The sequence below is a fragment of the Zootoca vivipara genome, chromosome 5 (assembly GCF_965207765.1).
Source record: "Zootoca vivipara chromosome 5, rZooViv2.hap1.1, whole genome shotgun sequence".
Classification (NCBI taxonomy): Eukaryota; Metazoa; Chordata; class Lepidosauria; order Squamata; family Lacertidae; genus Zootoca; species Zootoca vivipara.
In genome coordinates, this window is record NC_142588.1 from 35,137,281 (window position 1) to 35,163,825 (window position 26,545).

Genomic DNA, 26,545 nt, shown 5'->3' on the forward strand with positions numbered 1-26,545 from the left:
CCACAGCAGCCCCATGTGCCTTCTTGCATGATGAAGGATTAATAAATGTCCGAGAGTGTAAAATCACATGGTAGCTTTCGTCTGGAGAGCCTTTAATTTCTTTCTCTGCTTCTGTAATAAATCAGTAGCATGGTCACTGGCTACCTTCTCCAAGCAAAGGATTCTTCACACATTAAAGCACCAAGACCTTGTTGTAATCCTGTCTCTTTCCATAGCTCAAGCCTGCAGTGTGATTTTTATGAGCCAAAACAAACATTGTTATTCTCCCCCCCAACCCTCCAAGAAGGTTGGTTAGCTTAGAATATTAATACCGAACTGCAATAAAATGTAGAAGGACATTTTTCTTATAGACAAATACAATTTAATTCTCAGAACAGAAAGTAGTTAAGGCTGGCGGAGAGGGCGGAGCAATCCTGAGGTTCATTAAAAACAGTTTTTGAATTGTACTGGCCTTGGGCCATTACTCATGAGAATAAGAAAGTGGATGTTTGACTATAGACAGAATACCAATTGCCTTACTATATCCGGTATGTGGGTGATGAGAGATGGTTCTTTTTTCCTGTTAACGTAGCATTTCATTATTTTGCCCCCATCCCTAGAAGAGTCTGTTGTGTCACTGACTTTGATAAACAAGTAAATTATTTTTAATGCAGTGTAAATCTGACAACATGGTGACAATATCTTCTAAATAACATTTTCTTTGAAGTGTAGAAAGTGTTTAGGGAAGAGAAATTCACAAACTGATGTGTTGAAACAATAAAGTAATACTGTAGATGGCCTCTGTGAACCTTAGCACTATGTAGAAGTTGCTTGCTCTAAATGTGGAAGGTCCTGTACGAGGGACCCAATCCACCGGGAAAGTAGCCTATGAAAGAAATGATTGACAAAGTCTTGAGATCTATTTCTGCAAACTTCTATGCAGTTTTGGAATTCATTTTGTATTTGTTTCTGATTTGTTTATGGAAAGCTTCCCCCCTCTGAGTTAGTGTTGGTGCTGACTTTGTGGCCATTGTCTCCTCTGCAGTTAAAAAAATATGCAAACGACAAACACACAGTTTTGTTTAGTTGTACTGTATAAAGGTAAAGGGACCCCTGACCATCAGGTCCAGTTGTGACCAAACTCTGGGGTTGCGGCACTCATCTGGCATTATTGGCCGAGGGAGCCAGCGTACAGCTTCCGAGTCATGTGGCCAGCATGACAAAGCCGCTTCTGGCGAACCAGAGCAGCACACGGAAACGCTGTTTACCTTCCCGCCGGAGTGGTACCTATTTATCTACTTGCACTTTGACGTGCTTTCGAACTGCTAGGTGGGCAGGAGCTGGGACCGAGCAATAGGAGCTCACCCCGTCACGGGGATTCGAACCGCCAACCTTCTGATTGGCAAGCCCTAGGCTCTGTGGTTTAACCCACAGCACCACCTGCATCCCTTTTTAGTTGTATAGTTAATACCAAAAACAGAAACTGTAATCTTTTTATTGCCAACTTCTAGAGTTGGAGACATCTGTAAAATGCTTTTATAAGAGTGAAAACTGGATCAACTTTGCAAGAAATTAAAATCTTTTGGAGGTGATGCATGGACCAGAAATATTACAGCACTGCAGGAATCTGGGGTTCTCCTCTGTACTAGATTAATGTAAATGAACTGTTTTTCTTTGGAAGATATATTTTTTATTAAGATGTTTGGCTATGTTGCTTTTTAATACAGAATGTGGAAGATACCCTTTTTATTAGGATGTTTATGGCAGGCTAACAGACAGTAAAAATTATCTGTATCATATACTGATATATACTGATGTGGTATCCTACTAGGATGCCAGCCAATTAAATATTTGTTAAATCCAAACAGTTAGCAGCGCTTCCCTTCTCCCTTGATTCTGATTACATGGCAGTGAAAAGAGATAGAGGTGGTGAAGTAGATTTTTTAAAATTTTATTTCAATCCTGAGCAAATAAATCAAAACATGCCAAAATGTGTCTTACAGGGAAAAGGCAGTCCTACAATTTCTTTCAGCGTTTGCTGCCAGTGTTTTGTTTAGGGTGGAATACATATTCAAACGCTAGTCTGATTGTTTATTTAAAATGTCTTAATGAGCTCTTGGGTAGTTGGAGAAAACACAGAGTAATGAAAACATCACTGAAATGAAGGCTTTGATGGCATCTTTTAGCTGACTGTCAAGAATGTTTGAGTAGACGTGGCATTTTAGTTTTCTTCCCAGTTTAAGGCAGTAACACGTTTTCCCTCAAGACCTGTCCACCCACTAGCAGAAAGTAAGGAGTAGCCTACCTAAAATAGCAATGGCATTATGCTTTCTATCATTTATCTTGATAGCTTAAGCAAGTGCAACGTGACTGGGCCATTGCTTTCCCTCTCTTTCTCCCCCCCCCCACTTAGATTGCCTTTGTTCTTTAAGGCAGCTTTCGGTATTTCTTGTACAAACCGTGATGTCCTTTGCTACACCCACAATGCACTGGCATTATTTGAAAAAGTTCTGCCTCTGGATAACTCCTCTCCATGATACAGCCATACATTGGTTTTGAACAGCTTAGTTCTCGAATGTTTTGGCTCCCGACCGCCGCAAACCTGGAAGTGACTGTTCCGGTTTGTGAACTATTTTTGGAAGCCGAACATCCGACTGGGCTCCCAATTGGCTGCAGGAAGCCGCGCTTTGGTTTCTGAACGTTTTGGATGTCGAATGGACTTCCGGAACGGATTCTCTGGCATTGTGGAAAGTGTTTTAGGGTGAATACAGTGACCACTGATGTGATTATCTAAGGAGTCCCATCGGTGCAAGCCCTATGAAAGGGCTTCTGGCTGAGCAGAGGGGCTTTCCACAGTCTCATCTCTCTGTGTCTTCCAGTGCCCCTGAAATAGGCTTGGTGGGGGAAATGGGGAGAACCTCTAAACAGGGCGAGGAGAGGAGTGATTGTTCCTTTTGGCAAGCTGCAGTGCTTGTGCTGATGGGGTATTCAGCATAGCACAATATTAAACCCCACCCCATGTGCCCCACTGTGTAGAGGACAGTCTTCTAGCGGAGTGTTAAAAAATGAAGAAGAAAAAGAGGAGGAGGAGGAGGAAAGACCTCTCCTCAAAAAAGTCTGGCAACTAGACCAAAATTATGGCTTCTACACACACACACAAATCTGACAAGAGGCCCATTTCATTTTAACAGACAGGCTCTCTCTCTCTCTCCCCCCCCCCCCGGTTGGCAATCATAATCCAAAGGGAGAATAAAATTGTCAGCAATAATTTCTCCGCTCTGTGCTCTACATGACGTTATGTTGGAAGGGGTGGTGGTAATATCCTCATTTGCTCAGGAGGAAGCAATCGCTGCAAGAGCAAATGGGAAGATAATAGAGCTCGTGGAAGGTGAGTCAGTAGCAGCAACAGCAGCTGGTGAACTCATGATTTGCCAAGAGCATCTGGCAAGGTGAAGCAAGCATGAGTGTGCTTGGATGGATTTCCCAGCCATTTCTACTTGCGCTGGCATCTAGAGGACTGTGTCTGCTCCTTTCTTCCAGTGGCTAGTACAGACAGGGCAGGTCTTCATTACATGTGTTCCCTCATTAAGAGGGTAATATGTGAATCAGATTTTTTTATATATAAAAAAGGCATTGTAATAATGCATTTCTCAAGGAAAGACCCTACAAATGCTTGAGGTTCAATTCATACCCACACAGGCAGTTTAGTTACAAACAGAGGTATGTGGGTCAAAACGTAGCAAGATCAACTTTCTTCTACCTTCAGTGAAAGTGCAAAAAACCAGAGGGAGGCAAATGAGACTTCCCAAAACGTAATATGCTCTCTGAGTGAAACATCTGCCATGTTTTTCTATGATGGAAGGGAAAACAGGTGTCAAATGCGTAGGGGGGGAGACGATTATTTCTAAGTATGTGAAAGAGACAGAAACAAGCTTAAATAAGAGTTTTCATTTTATTATCAAAGTGTTCTGTAATCTAGTTCTTATACTGCAATTTGCAGAAGTCATATTTTACCATTCAAGCCAAGAGTAATTAACAACAGCAAGGTAAACAACATGGTTTGGATGAATAGTGTACTGGAGCCAAACTAGACATGACATTTGTTATGTTGTCTGCTTTTCTACAGCTCATTCTTTATTTTATGAATAGCTGGTGCACTTGGGGCTGGTGAGGTCCCTTCTACAGGTTAGGGGTCCTAGTTTGGACTGTGATGGGGCAATGAGTTAAAATAGAGGTGGCTAACCAATGGCCCTCTAGATGTTGCTGAACTACAATTCCCATCATCCTCTGACAGAAGAACGTAAAAGACTGCCTCAGAATAAACTTAATTTACATTCATCTTACCTAGCAATTATGAGAATTTCTTTCTGATGTAGTGCAGAAATTCAGTGAACTTTGTGACACTTAAGTACTTTGTTTCAAACACTGATCATCTTAAGAGAGACTAATATACTTAAAAAGTTTTGAAAGCCAAGGGTCTTGCTTTGTTTTGTTTTAAAGAAACACACACATTGATCTGCCACTTGAACATTTCAGTATGTTATCTAACTTTGCCAGCTGTTACAGCGTGCCATAGACATTTTTGGCTTGTGCTTTTGTTCCCTCATCAGACCTAAGATTCTTGTAATGTCTTGCCTAATATCTGACAAACCTGGCATTAGCTAGGTTATCCCCCCCCCCCCCCGGCATGAAAACATAACTCAACAATGAGTGAACATAACAATAATGCACCATCTTAGTGCGGTACACTTTAACAGGAAAGCATTTGTAATTTGCTAAATTTCCTTGCATTTCAGTGACCCAAACTGGACTCCCAAATTAGTTTGAGGCTGCAACAATTTGTTATCTTGGCAAACCACGGTCATGTAGTGGTAAATTTTGAAGTGAAGGTGTAGGAGCTAATAATGAAAACCCCCATAACCACAGCCCCACAGAGTCCAAAAATGGAAACAGCTGTATCAAGCCATTATTTATTCACTCCCTTCCCAAACAGCAATACTACATAGGATAACAACCAATGTATTAGGATCAGAACAACATCATTCTATGTATAGAACATAATTTAAAAAATTCCTTCCAGTAGCACCTTAGAGACCAACTAAGTTTGTTATTGGTATGAGCTTTCGTATGCATGCACACTTCTTCAGATACGAAAAGCTCATACCAATAACAAACTTAGTTGGTCTCTAAGGTGCTACTGGAAGGGATTTTTTTATTTTGTTTTGACTATGGCAGACCAACATGGCTACCTACCTGTAACTAATTCTATGTATAGTTTCCTTTGGAGTAGGTTCCATTGAATGCAACAGTGCTCGCATAGGTTTGACTCATAAAACACATTGAGCTTTGATGAAAGGTCTTCAGCTAGCTGAAATGCAACCTATAACTTTTCGTTAGAAAGTGCCCATCATCTTGCAAAGAAATGTTTCCATTTACACTGCTTGCCTGAAGTTGGAACCCTATCAAAGAAAAGGAAAGAAATAGCCAGACTGTGCTTGTTTATATTCCTCATTCCCTTCGTTGGACACTTCCCTGGGCACCTCCAGACTATTACCATTTTGTGGGAGGTTTGTGCAGTTACTGGATTAAAGCACTCTTTTGTCCTACCAGAACAAGCCCGCTTAAAAAAAGAAAGAAATGGACTTTGCGTGGTTAGGAAAATGATGTGGAAATGAATTCAGCGTGAATGCTCCTTGCCATATAGCCTTCTTGTAAAACAAACCAGAATGCATGCTTAATAAAGTCAAGAACTGTGAAAGCAGATCAGAACCAGCACTCAATATATAGGAGCCCCAGATCAATTTTTGCACCTACTGATTCTTCCCCCTCACCCACCATTCCCCCTCCCTCAAGTCAGGCTTAGTTCAGTCTGGCCCTGCCATTGCCTGTTATTTGATTGTTTCGAAGAAACAAAGATGTCATGCCATGACATGCTTGACAAAGAGGATTTGGGCAGATTTCTCAGTATTACAGAAACTGCAGTATTTCACCTTTCTTGCCTCTGGAGTTTTGGTCAAATTGGTGGTGATATGTCACCTATTTCTCTCTAGGTCAAAAAGCCACAAAGCAGTCCATGGAAAGGTCCTTTCATTAAGTATACCTAAGAACAAAATGTCACAGACAGTTGCTAGCTATGCTACATTCACTGCGGTCTAAGGAAGTCTGTGCATCAGCTTGCAAGTTTTAAACTTTCTGTGTATGGAATGTATGAGTGCCAGTTTTTTTAACAACTCATTCTCTACTTCTGTCCTCATTCCTTGCCCCACCAAGGATGCGTTTGAAGTACTGGCTGAAAACTACGAGTTCAGAGAAGATGAAGGGCATTGCCTTGCATTTAGGAGAGCTGCTTCTGTGTTGAAATTTCTTCCTTTTGCTGTAGTTAGAGTAAGTGACGTTGAAGGATTGCCTTGGATGGGAGAACAAGTCAAAGGGATCATGGAGGTAAGTTATCATGCCTTAAAAAAAACACCCAGATACATTCTCTTTTTAGTGTTTTGACGTTAGCAGAATTGTGGAATGAAGGTAGAAAACAATTAAGAACATATATTATGGGATGAATAATAAACCCAATTAAATGAAGGCTACAAATGCTGGACAATGCATTTAGGGTTAACTTGATTCTGACCAAGCTGAGCCTCCTAGAGCAAAATATAGAAGACTTAGTTTGGTCAGAATTGAGTATACACTTCGAGAATTAACGCCCAGGCTTTTTAGACTTGTCTCCAAAGGGAACCAAAGGGGGACATTGTTTGCCAGATGTGGAATATATTGGCATTATTTTCAGCTCTCCTGACCCCACGACTTAGACTGCAGTCTTCAGGGGTGCCAAGTTGGCCCCGCGACTGTGCAGCATGCATGGCCCTGGCAATGAAATTTGTGAGTGCCTGGTCCCTTCATGGGGAATTTTGTGGGTGCTTGGGCACTCAGGGCCCAGGGAGTTGACATCTATGGCAGCCTTCATCTTAAAACAGAACTGCCAAGCTTTTAGAAGTTGAAGGTGGTAAGTTTGCAAACATGACCTCATCGGACTTTATTCTCCTATAAACAAACCCTATAAAAAACCTTCCTACAATAAAGATCTGTATGCATCTCATATATACAGGATATAATAGAAGATGGGGAGAGTCCTCGAGTGAATGCTGTGTTAAACAGTGAAAACTATAGATCAATAAAAGTAAGTCTATTTTGCTCTTTTCTTTTTTTGCACATAGAATTATCTTCTAGCTTGCCCCCCTAATATGTTGCCTTCCACCTGATTCAATGTGCACAATTGCTTGGTAGGGAAACCTTATTATTTCAGCCAATGGATCAAATGAAAAAATGACTGCTTAAGTGTACATGTTCTCTCTGTTGAAACAAATGAAATAGCTTTTACAGGCAAGGGAGCATCACATGTCTATTAAAGTTCTCAAACCTGTAAGAATTACTAGATGGAAACTATAAGAAAACAAATATTAAATGTTAATTTAGATTTAATTTTTTTAAAAAATATTTTCAGTATTTCAGTGCCACCTTTCAGGGCCAAAGTTATTCCGAGGTGACTGACATACAAAGTTAATATATAAAATATGCCACAATGAATGCTCAAGGTCTGGTGAATTTTGACATTTACACATGAATCCTGGCATCAAAGAAGAATTTTATGACTGTCCAAATTATATGTCAACATTTGTACAACTGAGCAACATTTCCTCTCCTTCTCACACACAGAGGTTAGTTGGATTTGGGGGAAATGGATATTAAGAAGAAACTGAGTATAATTTCGAGGTTTTTAAAAAACAAAATAAAAAACCTTCAGAACAATTACACCACACTTATTTTCCTCATGTAGAAAATGTAGATTGTGAACAGTTTGTGGGACGGTAATACAGCTGTGAAAAAAATGACACACACACACACACACACACACACACACACACACACACACACAACATAATTCCATTCTGCAAATAGTTTACTACAACCAGTAACTGCAAGTAGCATTGCATAGCTTGACATCAGAAGAACAAAAGGAGCAAAAAGATACAAAGGAAGATGATTGGATCAGAGAAAAAAGAGAAACAGACAAGCACTAGCCAACTCACAAGACAGGTTACAGCCCCACCTACTGTTGGGAGGGAACAAAATATGTTCATAGACAGTATACACGAATCACTAGTTTTTGTTTTTTTGTTTTAATCTTTTCTGACCAGGAACTCACCTTTAACCCAAACATGCCTTTGGGGACCCATTTCTTAATTTTTAAATCATATAGCTGTATGATGGTAGTACTGCAACCGAGACTCACTTTAAATCAAGCTATCACATAGGTCCCAACCCATGGACTGGAGACCAATGATCTGAATCTCTTTGCACGTTGTAACTTCTTCAGCATCCCTTTTCAGTGGTATGTGTACTAAACTACAATATTCATCTTCTGTAAATTCCAGAGCACATCTGCAATCCTTTCTTCAGATGGACAATATCGAAAGTCAACAATTTCTTGTTAATGCCTGGTTAACCTTTTCGGACTCTTGATTGTGCTTGAACACTGATATTGGTTCAGGTCTACCCCACCTTAAATTTAATCTAAATGGCTTCCTGATGTACTTTTGCACCTGCCACATATTATTCTTCCGTTGAGGGAGGTGCATCAGTTGCGTACTTTCAACCGGTCCAGCTAATAGTTCCTTCCTCATGTTGATGGACTTGAGAGTGGTGGCACCCCCAGCCTGGTCAGCATCCACATGTCCAATTCTCTTTTAATCTACAGTTGCTGGCAGTTGCAATTTCCTGTGGATTGTTCCCCTTGGCTACCATGTCCCTGTTTTCACTGCACTCTAGTCACTTTGTGCTGTGACTTTTCCTGCACAACATTACTGCGGCTCCAGCTCTACCCCTATAGATGTAACAGCATCAGTAGTGGGCAGTGGGCTGGGCTGGGGAGGGTTGTGTTGCTAATCAATGCTGCATGTTGCTTCCTGTTACTGAAAAGATGACAGGAAAGGTTGTTGCGTGGAGCTTGAAGTGGTGCCTACTTCAGCCTACTTCTATGCACGCTTTCACCTTGTTCGAGCACCTAACTTGAGCATTCACCCTGATTTGTTCTGCACAAAGTTTGCATGGAGGTTCTATGATGTCTGCTGTCCATTGAGCAATGGTTCTGATTTGTTTGTGTGGAAATTATATGCCTTTCCATCAATCCATTGTTGCTGCCCCACACTTTCTATCACATTTCCCCATCAGTTTCCTTGCGACAAAAAAAGGCATTTTCATTGCTTTTTCACTTGTACATTGTAGTGCAAGGGTGCCAGACTCTACTTTAATTGTGCAAACCTAAATTTGCCGGTATGTGATTGAATTCCTCCCACAAAATAGTTACAATCTGGAGTGGACCTTTGTATCCTTTTCCAGCTGAAATGCCCCAGTATGATTGCAATATTTTTGTTTCCAATTAAAGCTCCTGTCCTCCTTTCCTTCCATCTGGATGCTTGGGTGATTTGTGATGATTCCTAGGTCTTTCATTTCAAAATGTTGATTTGATTTGCATATTATCCCATCGCTTGTCTCGCTTTTGTTAAAAGCAAATCATTATATCAACAATGAAAAAGCAGCCCACATATGCCCATTTATTCTCTTGTTTTCTGGAGTACAACTTTGGATTGGCTTTACCTTGTATGAATCATTCCTTGGTAAGTACTTCGTTTATTTTCTCATTCCATGCTCCAGCAGCCAGTTTAATTCCATAGACACTCTTTTGAGGTTTACACATGAGGTTCTTGTCCTTTAATTCCTTTAAATGGGGTGGCTGGTCCATGTAAGTGTCTTCCTTTATGAAACCAGGCAGGAAGGCAATATTTATGCCTAGGTCCTTGATTTGCATCTCCCTTCTGGCTGCCACACTTAGGAGTGCTTTTATAGTGATGTGCTTTACAACTCGGATGAATATTTGATCATATTCTTTGGCCACAAATCTATAAATGGAACACCTCTTCTGCACTGCGCATTATTTTAAATGTCTATTTAGATAGATAGATAAACTTTATTTCGGCCATAGGCCCATAATACACAGCTAACAAGGATAAAACAGTATAAAACCGTCATTCATAAAAACAACCAGACAAAATCAACCCCTCATACAAGGAACTTATGTACAACATATTTAAACGTTTCAAGTCGTTTTGTGGGGCTTTTAGCTATGGTTAAAACATTAATACTTTGCAGGCCTTCATTGTTCATTAATCAGATCTGTCATTAATCAGATCTGTAAATGTCTATTTACATCCTATAGTATTCCGTCCAAGTAGCAACAGGGTGAGCATCTATGTCTTATCATTGTGAAGGGTTTGGCTCTCTCCTGCCGTTGCCTCTTTCTGCTTTCTGGCCTCATTGTTGGGCAGATTTACTTTGCAGGATGAAATTTCAGTATTTCCCCTCTCTTGACAAAACCTATGGCGTTTCATTCCTTGGGTTGTTCCAGTTGAACACCAGGCACCCATTGCCATGCCAGTTTTGCAAGGCCAACCCAAGACATTTTGCTGCCTGAGAGGAAGAAAAAAGGTAGCACCCCCTGCAATTCCACATCTTGCAGATGGCCATGGCATGGTTCTCTAGTGTTTCGTATCCTGTTCCTGTTGATATGCTTTCACTTCCTTTCCTTTGTATTCCTCCTCTTGTCTGTGTAGAGTATTTGTAGCTTCCATTGAAACTTGTTTTTGGGTGCTGCCATAAGCTCTAATAATTTTTCAAGCATCTCATTTTTCTGCTTCATGAGAGATGTGACAGTGTGCCTGGAATAGTCTTCCATGAAGGTCACCAGGTATTTGCTCCCACTTGGCACGTGAGTCCTCTTGGGTTCACAAATGTCACTGTGGATACTTTCCAAAGAATGAGTAATCTTGTTTTGGATGCTTTTGGGAAGTAGGGTGCTTTGACTTTTATACAGCACATGCCCTGCACTTCTGTGGCACGACAACATCCTTGTCTCCTTTGCTGAATTTTGTTTTGTGAACTCCTCTATGGCCCCTGGAGTTCTCTCTCCTAGGCATCTGTGCCACAAGCGGGTGCTGAATAGTATTTCAGCCTGCTTGTTCTTGTAAGTGAATGTGTACAAGGGTTTGTTCACAATTGACTTCTGATTTTTGTTCTTCTGGTAATGGGCTCTTACCCGGTCTGGAAGGTAGCCCCTCACACACCCGATGGTCAAATTGACTTCACCATGGTGGCCTGCCATTGGAACGCCTCCCTGGCTGGCTACCATCCTGAAGTTTGAATTTGCCCAATCAGGGGCAAGCTGAGGGTGGGGGGGTGGAGCCTGGGTGGCGGACCGGAGTGGAGAAGTCTTCCCTCTGGCCCGCCTCTGGGAGCTAAAGGCTGACTGGCCCAAAGGATGGCACAAGGGAAACTTACATATCTGTGATAAGATGTACAAAATTCATACTCATCTGAACACCAGGTTTTGGGGAGATGTGCAAGTTTCTCCATCCCATCTTACTGAAGGTGCAGAAAGTAGAAGCACAAGTCATCAGGATTAATCCTTACTTGTGAGTAAGTTTGGTTGGCTCCTTTGAGACTAATTTCAAAGTAAATTTCTTTGTCCTGAAGTGTAAGTGCAGGTAAAACTACTCACTAACAGAAAGACAGTTATCAGTTAATCTAACTTCACTCACAGTTTTAAAAGAGACAAGATTCTTTAGAGGAAGAAAAGTTTTTAATTTTGTTTCCTTTTACTATCATTGATAGCCCTCCCTTTTTTATATATATAAAAGAAAAAACCATCCTAATCTTTACACAAGAACTAATACAACTTCTTTGAATCCTCTAGATCCCATTAAAACGCCGCTAAGCAAACAAAGTACTAAAAATTAATAGATAAGAATCTAAATAATTTTTGAAAAATGAGATTACAAAATACAATTATTCTTCCTCATAAACAGAAAGCTGTCCACAAAGAGTAGGTAATTTCACTCTTTATAACTTAAATGTCGAGTAATATGTATTGTAAATTGTCCAGGATTTCCATCCCCTTCTTTTCTTTATCGTAATTGCTTAAAAAAATAGTCTCATTAGAAAGACAAGACAAGATAAAATTAGCACGGTCCATGTTTCAAAGGCTGGACTCACTAGGAAGAGAATTATAATGGGACTTTACAGACAGTTCTCAAATCGAATGAGTGGCTGTGAAGCATTGAGGAAACACCACATTGATAAAATATATATAAAAGTGCATTGTTCATGTAGGATTCATATCTGGAAATGTTTGCTGCACTTCACTTTTACTATAAAAATATTACTATAGCAATTGTCAATTAGTCAAATGCATTATTTGGAATAATCCACCAGGACTTTTCTCCTGTAAAAGCTTCAGTGAATGGAAGGAATAAGACTCAGACAAGAGTATGGATGCGCTTTTGAATAAGTCTTGTTCATTTCTGTAAGACTACTCAGTGGGTAGTGGCCTATTTCTGGCTAGCTAGCTATATGATGTTTCTTGAATATCTGATAGAATCATAGAGTTGGTAAAACTTTTGAGGCCAACTAGTTCAACCCCTCTGCTCAGTGCAAGACTTGAAGTTCTCGTACACAAGTTTAGCGAGTTTTGTTTATTTAATTTATGAATCACTTTGCACAGCAGACAGTCCTGAAGTAAATACATTAGACCAGAGGCAATTATATTTCATCCAGCAGAGCTTTACTGCTACAGAATGCAAATGAGCATAATGGTCACAAATTCAATACCTTCAGGATTGGCACTGTCCATAAGAAATCCAGTTGCAGCATACTTAAATTAAACTTACAATAGGGTTGCGCTGTGGGTTAAACCACAGAGCCTAGGGCTTGCTGATCAGAAGGTCGGCGGTTCGAATTCCTGTGACGGGGTGAGCTCCCGTTGTTCGGTCCCAGCTCCTGCCCACCTAGCAGTTCAGCAGCACATCAAAGTGCAAGTAGATAAATAGAACCGCTACAGCGGGAAGGTAAACGGTGTTTCCGTGTGCTGCTCTGGTTCTCCAGAAGCGGCTTAGTCATGCTGGCCACATGACCTGGAAGCTGTACGCCGGCTCCCTCGGCCAATAACACGAGATGAGCGCCGCAACCCCAGAGTCGGTCACAACTGGACCTAATGGTCAGGGGTCCCTTTACCTTTACCTTATAATATGCCTAAACTTTAACAATAAGCATACTATGTATAGAACACCACACCAGAAGGAAAAGAGATAGAAAGAGAAAGTGAAACCCAGGGAATGCGCAAGAAGGAGAAGGATGACGATGGACACATGTCTTGGTTAAACAGGCCACAACTTTATTGGTAGCAGCTTACATGGCAAAAGCAGGTGGGGCACCTGAAGACTCTGATAACTGGCAAAATGAGAGTTTTATCTCCCAGTTCACCTTCTCAGCATGCCCAGGAAAGAAGACTAGCTTAGGGCAACCCACAATGCAGGCCTTTCCTGCCATACCTGCAATCTGATCCAGCATCTGATATATCATCAATATTAGGTCTTAGTTATTGCTATCCCTAAAGAAGAAAAAACGAAATGGCCATTTCCCTGTCATTTTGTAAAGCTGAAAATAATGTATTTTAATACATTTATTAAACAAAATAGCTTGCCTATCTTGATGGTACTGTTTAAACATCAAACCCTTCCCAATGTCCTGTCTGTGAAAACATTGTAGCTTACCAGATAGAACAATACCCCTTTTTCTCCTCCTCCTGTGTTCTGGGGGCTTTCCCAACACCCCTGAGCCAATGTCAAGGTGCACATGGGAGAGGAGAGGGGAGAAATTGCCTTGGCAGGCTTCCATTGGGTGAGGTGTATTAGGAGAATCCTGTCCCAAGAATGGCAGATAGGTTACAGAATGCGTACAACAGCATTAAGAGTCTTTGTCGTCTTCATAATTCATGGAATCCTACCAGACATGAACTCTGTGGTCATCATTTGCAATGGAGTAGGGGCAATGGGGTTGAGACTCTTTCCTTTGTGCTAAAATGCCAAAGAGGGAAACATGGAAGCATTGTTGTCCACAGCTATCCCAAAGCTCCATAGCTCATTAAACTGAGCATCATTCCATTCTTTGTAGCTCTTCACTTCTGTTTTTGGAGTGGGACTGAAGACATCTGAGAAGTGGTACAGGATGGGTTTCCGGACACTGGAAGAAGTAAAATGCGACAAGAACTTAAAACTGACAAGAATGCAAAGAGCAGGTAATTGTCCTGTTGCCATGGAATCTAGGATAAGTTTTGAAAGCAGCATGGATCAGAATAGCTATTACTGATGAGTGTAAAAATATGATCTATTTCATCCACATATGTCTTACATATTTATTGGCTATTCACGGAATATGTAATAAAGCTGAATATTTTTTTTACCAGAACATGCTTGTTTTGAAGATCTCTATTTCCCATGATAAATTACAAGGTCAATCATCCTAGGTAATATAAAGAAAACTCTCCTGATTGGTTTTAGGTTGGAAAATGAGATGTTTCATATTTTATCTCAATAAACATTATCTTGATAGGAAACATTCTCTTGTTAAAATGAAATAAATTAGTATTGCCAACAAATATTGTTCTAAGCCACAAAATAACTGCACAAGAATGATATAAATTGGATTTTATGCTATAAATAAGTCAAATTCTGTTTCTTTGGTAGCTCAGTGCTCAGAGAGAATGTGCCATTTATTTGTTTTATTTGTCTTGATGATTATCTTCTCTTCTTCCCTTCCATCTTACTTAAACGTTCACTTTTTTCTTCGGCAAAAACAAAGCCCAAACCATCAATCCTTCAATGCCAACCATGAGCTAGAAAATAGAGTTCTAGATGAATTTATGCCAAAGGCCTAGCCTCTGGAATTTTACAAAATCCGTCGGTTCAGTTTTCAGGAAGAATTTTAAATGAAACGTTATACTCAAAACTGTTTGACCATCTCAGTGGGTTACCTCTCATTTTCCATAAGATATACAAAAATGTATACTTTTTACACAATATGTACAACAATATAGACTTCTTATTTGAGGCCTTCTGTTTCAGTGGCCCTTTGTCTGGTTTCAAAAAGAAGCAATTTTTGGGTCGAATGAGTTTATTTTGTATGAAAACTAATCACTGAACAATTTCAGTCCCTGTCTTCCTCTGTGTATTCTGCCCCCCCCCAGGCTTCCTTTCTCTCAAATGACGCAGGTAGCGCTGTGGTCTAAACCACTGAGCCTCTTGGGCTTCCCGATCGGAAGGTCAGTGGTTCGAATCCGCATGACGGGGTGAGCTCCCATTGCTCTGTCCCAGCTCCTGCCAACCTAGCAATTCGAAAGCATGCCAGTGCAAGTAGATAAATAGGTATTGCGGCAGCAGGAAGGTAAACAGCATTTCCATGCAGTCTGGTTTCTGTCACAGTGTTCCATTGCACCAGAAGCAGTTTAGTCATGCTGGCCACATGACCCGGAAAGCTGTCTGTGGACAAATGCTGGCCTGAAAGTGAGATGAGCACTACAACCCCATAGTCACCTTTGACTGGACTTAACCATCCATGGGTCCTTTACCTTTTATCTTTACATAAACTCTGTAGCCCTGCTTTGTGTTTTCAGTGTTGCAAGGCTCCTGGAGCATGATCTGAACCACGCATCTCATGAGAGCCAAGTGCAAGCTCCTTAACCAGAGCTACCCATCCATTTCCTTTCAGATTCTTATTCCTATGCTGCCCCATCTCACTGGCAGTACAATAGGTACAGACAGCCACATTTTCCCCTTAATTGGAAAAAACTCATTCTTCAAGACTTCACTCTTCTGTTTTGAAACAAGGATGGCCTTATTGCAGTCGACATCCTTACCTATATTTTTACATCCTCTTTTTGTGTGGATGGGAGGAAACCTCATGGAGAAGGTTGCATAACAACAGTATAAAGTAACCAATCAAAAATAATCAGACAGAACTCTGGAAAAGAACAAAACCTGAATAAAAACTAGGCATCACTCTTAACAGTGCAATTCTATGCAAACTAACACACTGGCACCCAAAGGATAGCAATGTCAGTGCTAAACAAGTCTTATTTGTGAAACTTTCCAAAGACAAAGATCACTAGAGAAATCTCTACCCACCCATTCAATATAGGAAGCAGGGACTTGTAGAAAGGCTGCACGGCACATCTTAACACCATGGCAGGTTTGTGTATTTAGATCTGAGCCACCTGAATGAGCAAACTTTCTGGGAAAGGCAGATTAAAATATTATAAAACGATTGACCCTCTAGAGCTTATGTATCTTCTTCCAGTGGTGTTTAATGGAGCCTTTATTTTGAAACAGAGAACACACACAATTGTCATATAACAAAATAAATAGTCTCTTTTAAAATAAAAAAAAATCTTAGCTATTTCCTTTCCCCTCCATTCTATTGAAAAAAATATTTTTTTCCTGGTAAAATATCTGCATTTAGCTGAAAAATGCCACTCATTTAGCACAGGATCAAAATCTCACTGAGTCCTGTCGCTTAGGGGAAATTTCTTGCAATGATATCACTACTTTGCAGGAAATTTGACACGCATATTTACATTCATGGAATATTAGCCAGCTTTGGTTAGAAAGAAGAAAAGAGTTTGGATTTGATATCCTGCTTTATCACTACCCTAAGGAGTCTCAAAGCGACTAACAATCTCCTTTCCCTTCCTGCCCCACAACAAACACTCTGTGAGGTGGGTGGGGCTGAGAGACTTCAGAGAAGTGTGACTAGCCCAAGGTCACCCAGCAGCTGCATGTGGAGGAGCGGAGACATGAACCCTGTTCCCCAGATTACGAGTCTACCGCTCTTAACCATTACACCACACTGGCTCTCAGTTGAGTGAACTGTTAGTAAAATTTATTTATTGGCCTTGGTACATTTCCATAATATATTATGATCATTATTCCAAGCCTACGAGGTAGCTAATTTTTAGCTTAGATGGCAAGCAAAGACTGACAGTGAGTTGAGCAACATCCAATTAGTCCCTGCTTCATCTAGGGCTTGAACTTAGGCCTCCTGGATTTTCAAGCTTAATATGTTGTCCACTAGACTATGCTCATTATACCAAACTTAAATTGCTTTTCAGGATTACTACACTATGAAGACCTTGTTAGCTGTGTATCTAAGGCAGAGGCAGATGCAGCAAGCCTAATTGTTAAGGAATCTGTGCAGAGATTTTCCCCCAGCGCTTTGGTAACTTTGACTGGTGGTTTCAGAAGGTATGTATAATGAACCATGGGCCTTTGGGCCACCTTTGATTTGTGGGACATCATGTCCCAAAGGGTGACATGGGGGGGGGGTAAAGCTCTCTTGGGACCAATCTCACCTACTTCCCATCCTCCTAGGCCTCAATAAAGTTGCCCCCCCACCAGTCATCCTTCCCCTGCTCCAAAAACCAGGTCATTAAAAGCTTCCACGGCCCAGGTATCTACTGCCCCTACTGCCCATAGGGTGTTGTGTTGCATTCACGTTTTGGGAACCCATCACCACACCGATTCCAGCTGCCTCCTGGAAAAATTCTCATCCTCTGTGCGCATGTAGCTACATCACTGGGGGGACGGGGAGAGGAAGACTCAGAGGAGGTTGAGGGATATGGGGAGGAGGATTCTGCAAAAGTGCAGTTGAGTTTTTCCAAGTGTTCGCTTAGAAAGCTCACATAGATTCAACCAACCCTTTTGCGGCAAGCGGCGGGAAGCTATCACGTCTATTTTGGCCCTCAAGCTAAATACCTAGCAGTGTATAGAAGCAACACGTACATCTGTCTCAGAGGCAGGACAGATTGAGGGCAACACTCTCGAAGCAGCTCTGAAGGCTAGAGTGACCTCTCTGAGACAGATATGTCTATTGCTGCAATGTTATATTTTATTCAGACATGTGCGTGATTCCTAGGATTGCTTCTCTGTTATTTAAATGATTTCTCCCCTATATTGCTTTTTTGACAAGGGAATACAGACACTATTTAGTAGCCTGATAATCCCCAAAAGTATTAAACCCCAGGAAAATTGATCTGAAGCCCAAGACAGTTTGTTAATGGTTGGATCATTGTTTCCTAGTTGTATTAGAAAGAGGGGCGTGTTTTCTGTAAATCTGGTGCCTTATCAGCACAGTGAAGTCGTGATTGCTGTTTGTTTCTCCGTTTTGTACCTTTTGAAGTACATTTATATGAAAGCGAAGCATATATTACTCATCCAACTTTCTTCCCCAAGGTTCCTACACATGCCACATCAACAAAACATGACAGCAGAAGCTAAGATAGTTCTCTGCAATCTGTTCAGCCCATGTGTTGCATTTGTATATCTTGAGATTTAACTGTATATCTCTGCTTTGCAAAGAACGGAGTTTTAGCTAAGTGTTTGTCAGAGTTGGAAATTAATGTTTTGCCAGTTGTTCCATGGTGGTACTGACCTGTCATCTGTGTTTGTGGTGAAGAAATCAAGCAATAATTTCAGCACTGGTTTTAACATTCAACCACTTTCCATGCCATACGATGCCAAAAGTGTCATGTGAATTGTCCCTCAGTAGTGCTGGAGTATGGTTCCTTCTCTGGCCAACATTTCCTTCACATGAAAGGACACTCCAGAGAGGCAGATACTTCAGGCGATAAAATAAAACATGGTTAGTTCTTCAACCAGAGATCACTTCCTTTTCAAAAAGGAGGGAAACAGGTTCTTGACAGTAATTTGACACACATATTTTTCCATCTTTTCACATGAGTCAGCTGTCAGGCCATACTGCTCAGTTCAGAAGGAATGAAACTTTTCCGCAGAGGCAATTTCTAACCAAACCAATCATTTCTACTTTCTTAAATGCCTACATACAAAACAAGCTGGTTTTTCCACTGACCTGAAGTGAAATGCAGGTTATGTCAGCCACAGGTTAGCTCCTATTCATAACAAATAAAATATGGCAAGCAGATATGAAACACAAATCTATGGACAGTGAATAACAGCGAAATAGATTTACCTTGAAATATAATGCCTTAATTGGTTTGTGCATTGCAGCCTGAGGCAAGTACAGGAAGTAAACAGGTTCAAAGTAAATCTGTATCTAGAAATACATGGTACAGTTATGTGAATAATGTACCACTTCACAATTCTCAGGTGAAGTATTAATCTTTCAGCTGAAGTCAATGGAACTTACTTCCCAAAATGCATGCTTAGGATTTCAGACTTTTGGCCATAATTCTGAAATCACTTATCCAGAAGTAATCACTACTGAAGTCAGTGGACTTTACTTCTGAATAGGCATGGACAAATATGTCATTGTTGTTTCTTATTTTTCCAGTCCACATTTCCACACCAGCTTGTGATTAAAAAAAACCCATCATGAATATTCATTACTATTTCAGTGTGAATCTCTCCTAACATACATATGTTTCATGGCATTTTGCCTAATAATACACTTCCCCCCAAAGCAGTTTCCCTTATTGCAATGCATTTGTGTATATTAATTTCATTAACATATGCATCTTTGTGCACTCTTTGCCCCAGTATATGCACTTTTGTACACATTATTTGACTGGAGAAGTGCATTGCAAAATCAAGGGAAGCACAAATTTGGAAGACCGACTGTGGTTTGCTTTGCTCATTGTTTCAGAAAGTACGAATTAGGCTGGTTTGCCTTTCAATGCAAACTGAATATAATCTCCCCCTGCCCTACATATGAGTAAATATGGTTGGGATTAGGCTACAGTACATGAAAGTTGTACTTTTACTTGTGCATGTGTAGTGGAAGTAAAAACCCAGCTGAATTTCAAATGTTCTCCCCCCCTCCCTCTTGTGATTTGCAACTTTTAGCTTGTGTCTGTCTGGTGTACCAGGCTGGGAGATGATAAAAATGCCTTTCAGCAATCACACTTGTATCTGGGTGATTTTTGAAAAACAAATGGCAAAGCAGAGAAGTCTTGTGTAAATTTAGAACAGCTGTGATAAAAGACTAAATATATCTCCTGCTTTTCCACCCACACCGTCAATGGGAATGCATTTTATTGTCTATTTATTAAGGCTGTTGAACAAAGCAGATCAGTAGACACGTTTTGGCAAAGGTGTTAATAATCAGCACATGATATTATGAGTTACCAATGTGGACTGCCACATATTATGCAGTGCTGCAGTACAATAATAGGTAGGTACCACCTTATACCAAACAAGAAGCATGAGACTTTAAACCTGTCACTAAGGAAGTTTTGTTTATTTCTCACTAGTAAAACAATATTAAGGCACCCCTTCTTTTTCAAAGCTAATTTGCAACAAAGGAAAAACCTAGGACTTTCTTAACTTGGTGCTCTCCTGGTGTTTTGAACTCCTAATTCCCATCATCCTTGGCTATTGGTCATATGGGCTGATGGGAATTGTAGTCCAAACTATCTGGAGGACTCTGGGTTGGGAAAGGCTGCTTTAAAGATTAAAGGAGTGCAGCCTGCCATATATCACCCATCCAGAACGGTATAGATCTAAAGTAAATCCTTGGCTGAAAACCATCTCAGTCAAGGAGGTGAGTCCGTATGGTACTTGGATGTTAACACAGTAAAATATGTTGACACTTTGTACCTAGCTATGATTGCTATACGCCTTTTTCTTTGTCTGAAACATTAGCTGTAATAAAGGAAAAGAGAATTTGCACTGAGATGCTCAAGTGCAAATGACAGTATTTTTTGTAGATTTCTTCACTGTGCAGTTCTGGGGACGACAACTGTGTTATCAAGATGTTATTTCCCATTTTTTTTGTGGGGAAAAAAATCTACTTTAAGGGAGCATTGTGGTAAATTTGCTGCATGGACGCTTGAGACAATCAGTTAGTTTGCACATTCTCTAACTTGAACAAATCCTAGTGGGATTTGGCTGTTCTGTCAAGGACAGAGGCCAAGAAGAGCCTTTGGATATGTTCCATGCCCTCAGTTCTGCCTCTGGTAAACTACTCCACTGCACATCAGGGTTTGCCCCCCGGGGACCCCACCAATCCATTCCGTCGTGTAACCCACTGAAAATACATCCAGTCTCAGTCTTTGTGGATGTGTTTAATAGAAGTTGCTGATCTGGCGCGTCTTCAAAAATTTACTGCGAGAGAATTGACTGACATGTTATGTAGTGAGCTATATGAGCAGCATCAAACTAACTCTGATTGATGAGACAATCTCAAAAGAGACATGTGCACAAGATAAGGGTATGTGCTAATTCAGTGCTTCCAGATCACCTAAATCACATGTGCTCTGTGTTCTTGAGCTGCTGCCTGTTTGAGAGTTGACATCATTGACCTAGTACAAACACCGCAATGTGTGTTCCCTATGCTGCCTTTGTGGTGTTGCCTGCATAGTGGTGCTGAAAGACACCTCCAAATCTAGGAACAGAAGGTGGCCCAAGATAACCAAAATGCGGTGTGTTTTTTTCTTTAAGGAAAAAGAAAACCCTATCCAAGCACCATTGTCCACACCAGATGTTGGGAGACCCTTAAGCAAGATATCCTCAGTGACATTCCCTCCATGAGTGGATGCCTCTATTTCCTATGGTCACTAGCTGCCCTCTCCTTCCTGGCCCAGAAGGAGAAATACTTCTCCTTTTTGCTCCTATTACTGCTTAAATACTTAGAGACGACAGGTGAACAGGCAGCAACAGATGGAGTGTTAGCCTCAGGTACTGCTCAGCAATGCTGAACCCTAATGTAGGTCCACACAGCTGCTCACCACTCAGGAACTGCCTTGCTAATTACTGCTAAAGAATGATAACTTCTGGAAGAAATATGTGTGCTTTAGTGTATACATTTAATCTTGGAAGTATGTATTGCAGTTTTCACTTGGCTACTTCCACTTTGCATTTGACACACTACACAATAAACCATGTAAATGGTTGCTGCGATTTGTTTATTGGGGTTCAGTCTAGAACAGCTGTGTGATACATGTGATTCTCCAGGAAGAGACTTTGTGAACTGACTGGCACTTTCATTGAAAACATCCAAGGGCTTATCTGTTTTTCCTCTTGTCCCACTGCTTTCCCCTGTAGAAAGCAGTTCTTTAGTGCTCATTTGGAGCAGACAGCAATCAGATTTTCAGCAAATTACCAGGCTAAAGAGTCTGTTTTCCCTGGGACAGGGAAATGGAAAACTACTTGGACCTTTGCTTTCTAGGCACAGGACGAGCAGAAATTTGGACAAACCCTAAGTAAACTTCCTAGAACTGAGTTCTTGGGGAGGGGGCTGATCCTGGCACCTCTCTTGTTAGAGAGGTGCATTGCACCCTGCCCTTCAGCTCCTGCTCAGTAACGCTTATTTTCCTTCTGTCTTGTCCTTCAGTGTTAGAGAGAAGGAAGTTAAGCTGTGATTCTGCTGGGAACCATGTAGGATCAGAGTTAAGCACCATCTTCTAAGGGAAGAGAGAAGAAAGCTGAGCTCCTTTCATTCCGAAAACCCTGATGGGAAATGGACTTCAGCTTCTATTATCCATGGCCATTGGCCGAGCTGGCTAGGGAGCAACATCTGGAGGACTCCAGTTTCTCCATCCTTGTTCTTGGATCAGATCTTTGCTTCCATTTCCTACAGGAGAGCGATGAAGAACGGGGAAATGAGGTTGACCATGCTTTTGCAACCTCTAGTGCATCTACCGTAGTATTTTCAATTAGATATTTAAGAGCATCCAAAATTTATCAGAATCTTATAAACCACTTTGTTGATTGTTGACCAGAACCCAAAGTGGCTTTCATAAAAGTGCACATCAATAATAACAAAATCAATAAAATACCCTGAAAATATAATATTAATAAAGAATACTAAAGGATGACACTTTCATCTTCAGGCAGCTGGTACAGGATTCAGCGACTGTCATACTGGGAGCACACTCCATTTCATACTGGAGAGGTTGCAGTCCCTTGCATGCTAACACAATTCACTGGCATGCTTTAATGCTCTTAGTCACAAGCAAGCTGATAGATGTTTATTACTGCACAGACGTCTTCAAAAACTCTACAAGGGACTAGCTGCCGATTAATGTGACCCTTACAAGTGAGACAAGCACTTGTTGGCAATTATCTTCAATGCATAACTGCCCATCTCTGTGGTCTCTTGTGGCGTCTCAAAGAGTGTTGGTGATGATATGCAAACAAGGACGGCAAAGCAATAACATGAAATGGAGTGGAGTGAATGAAATGGGTCTAAAAAAAGAAAAGGGAGATCTCCTTGTGAATGCATTCATCTGCATACCCCATAAGAGCAAGCTGTCAAATACCCACAGGAACCAATGAAGTTATCACCTTTGATTCTTTCTATAATTTTCCTTTTAAGGTCACGCATCATCATTTTTCCTACATGAGGGCCATCCACTTGACAACTCCGGGCTTCTAAATTATACAGACATATTTTTAGAAAGCCTGCCATTGCATAAAACCCAAATGTTAATGGCATTGCTAAGTCAAATTAAATTTTAATGGCCCCGGTTTAATTTTTCTTTTAGCCCATTCACATCCTTTAAATAGCATTTAATGTGATTCAGTCGACTTTAATACCGGCAGCTGACCTGAATAGCCTTTTCAATTAGCCTTTTTGGGTGAAGCAAATCTGATACGTTTTAAATAAATAAAGATAGTTTTTATTATTGGTTAAATGCCAATATTCATGGCTCATTTAATCCATTTATTAAGAAGCAATGTCAAAAGAATAGCACTTCTTGTGGGGATCCCTGTCTTAGTGAATGAACTCCTTGAAGGGGAGGGAGATCTCTGTGTGTCTGTTGAGTATGCAAAGGAAACAGTCTGTTAAATATTATTAAAAGAAAATGATTTGCTCAATTAAAACCACTTGACAAACGTGAATGGGAAACAACAAGTTAACAACGCAAAGAACCGTGATTAGCTTTCCTTTCTTTTTATACCTTGTGTATAGTGCAATCTCAAAACAAAGTTAGAACTTCCCCTGTGGTCTCTATAGCCATCTATTCTGTGTTCATGTAATACGATTTAATGGAATATCTTCACAGCCAATTCAAGCGCTTTAAAGACATATAGGCTTATAAATAATGGCATTATGATGATACTTTGAGAGAGCAACTGCAACCCTTTGGTGTGTTCAGCACCATCTTCGATTTGCTCACAATAATGTTGTTTCAGCTTTATTTTAATTTCTCTGTGACAGGCGCTCAAAACCATCTCTACAAAGTGGAGACTCCTCCTGAGATAAAACCTTCACTGTTCTTAGAAGTGGGGATAGTGAGAGAAATATAAGCCTGAATATCAAGCAGGGAAAGCAACGACCCTAATTCTGACATGATGGGGTTCTCTCTCTCTGCCTGTGTAAGCATGTCAAAAGGACCATGACTACGTTGTACTGAAGTTTGACTTAATGCCATTTTTGTGTAACTATCGCTATTGCTGTTTGACTTTATTTTTACTACTGTAAATTTACTTCTGGCAACAGCAGGCATCTTTGCTGTTGGTTCATTTTTTTTTGGTAACCTTCTTCACTCTAAACAAAAGCAAGAGCTCAATTGCTTGAGCATCCTGTTCTCACAGTGGCCAACTAAATGCCTATGGGAAGACCACCAGCAGGATGTGAGTGCAACAGCCCTCTCTTACTCGTGATCCCAAGCAAGAGGTATTCAGTCATGACAATCCTTTCATGCTGCCTTTGATCCTGGAGGCAGTATAGAGCCTGATGGTTTTGCCTGCCATGATTTTGTCTGATCCTCCTTTTAAAATAGTCCATGTTGGTGGAGCAAATGGAGATGGTGGAGAGTAGAGCTGAAATCAATGGATTAAAGTTACAAGAAAGGGGGTTTGCATTGAAGATTTAGGATGAACTTTCTGAAGCTGGCACAAACAGTTTGACAGTAGGGGAAAAACCTCCACCAGAATGTGGTGGTCTTTTTCCTCATGAGAGGTTTCTAAGCAGGGGTAGAATGCAACCTCTCAGGGATGCTGCAGCAGGTGAATTTTGTGCATTGTCAGAAGTTCAGATTAGATACCCTTTGAGGAACTCTGATTGTATCTGGGATATTTTGGCTCAGCCTTAGGAAGAACCCAGGCAGTATTCATGGGCAGCTTCTTATCAGCCATGTTTGCATACACTTTTGTATTGCAATGGAAAGGAAAGTATTCAGCAGGCAACAAACAACATATCAGCCATGCTCCTTTGCTTTGAGACATTTATCTTCTCAGATGTTACACTCTGCTGTTACTTAAACTCACTTGCCCCCAGGCACTATTAGAATGTGTGATGCACTACAGCAGTGGTTTGGTGGTTCTGCAGCCAAAGTATATGTCAACTGTACTAAAACTGAATTATTGAGATGAATTTAAGTGCTTGAATTTCTGTTTCAAATACAGAGTGTCTGCTGATCACGTGTTCTGATCATTTATGATGAGAGACTGCCAAGGCAGATGTGAAAATATCTGACTTACATAAAAATGTTGTTCTTATTTAAAGAGAGACTGCACAAGCAATTGTTGCCTGACAATAACATGGAACTAGTTACGGGTAGGTAGCCATGTTGGTCTGCCATAGTTGAAACAAAAAATAAAATAAAAATCCTTCCAGTAGCACCTTAGAGACCAACTAAGTTCGTTATTGGTATGAGCTTTCGGTATCTGAAGAAGTGTGCATGCACACAAAAGCTCATACAAAAAACAAACTTAGTTGGTCTCTAAGGTGCTACTGGAAGGAATTTTTTTATTTTGTTTCATTAACATGGAAGGGGATCGTTCTGAACAATGCACCACTTTCAAATCTGTAGGAGGAATGTCAAGATGTTCCATACAAACCAACCTCAGCCAAGATCAGTGATGAGATTAGCAGTATTTTGCAACAGAATTGCTATCAAATGGTTTTCTAGTAATCTGAAGAGGGCAGTGGTCTTCTGTTCATTTCTCCGTTTACATGCTTGTAGCCTCAGCAGAGTTATTTTGTCTAAGAATGAGGCAGTGAGAAATTCTGCAAGTTTTTCCAAGAACGAAAGCGGAGATCCGGAGCTTTTGATTTTTCAGGACATGCACTTTATTATTTATAGGATCAAATCAAAGACCAAAGATTACTGAGGTTTTAAGCGATAGGTTTACTGTATCTCACACATCTCTTGGATGAAGGAAGTTAGTCCATACAGTGACCAAAGCTCTTCCAGGAGTTCCCATTAAAATTTCATTCAATAAGTAATCTTGACTGAAAGGGTGTCAGAAAAAGTAGGCCTTTAAAAGTACCAAAATGGAGAGTAATGGTTGTAGGGATACACCAGGGAGTTTTTTCTGGGCTCTGTGCCCCTTGTTTGACTATTGTAGGGTGTGAGAGTGCATGCACAATGATGTGGCAAGGTTTATGCATACAACTAATGTAAAGTAATGCTTGTCCGACAGACTGCAAAGATTTTTAAAACTTAGCTGTGCTATGAACTCAAACAGCAATCCTATATCACCTACCAGGGAATGAGTCGCATTTGATCATGAGTAGGCATTCATACAATTGCATGCTTAAGTGGTTAAGCAGTCATTCCACTCTTTGGGGAAACCATAACAGCTAGACCTGCATAGTCATAGCTCAGAGGCAGAACATATGCTTTGCACACAAAAGGTCTCAGGTTCAATCCCTGCTATGCAAGACCACTGCATGATATCTTGGAGAGCCACCACTATAC

General features: G+C 40.7%; 1 protein-coding gene across 1 annotated transcript in view; it reads left to right on the plus strand.

Annotated features, from left to right (window-relative positions):
• The window catches only part of DNTT (DNA nucleotidylexotransferase), a 108,194-nt gene that overhangs the window by 24,447 nt on the left and 57,202 nt on the right, over positions 1–26,545 (plus strand). The window contains exons 4-7 of the mRNA XM_088669871.1: positions 6,250–6,420; positions 7,082–7,153; positions 14,038–14,161; positions 17,030–17,162. Of these exons, the coding sequence (XP_088525997.1) occupies positions 6,250–6,420; positions 7,082–7,153; positions 14,038–14,161; positions 17,030–17,162 (500 nt within the window). The remainder of the gene's footprint in view (positions 1–6,249; positions 6,421–7,081; positions 7,154–14,037; positions 14,162–17,029; positions 17,163–26,545) is intronic.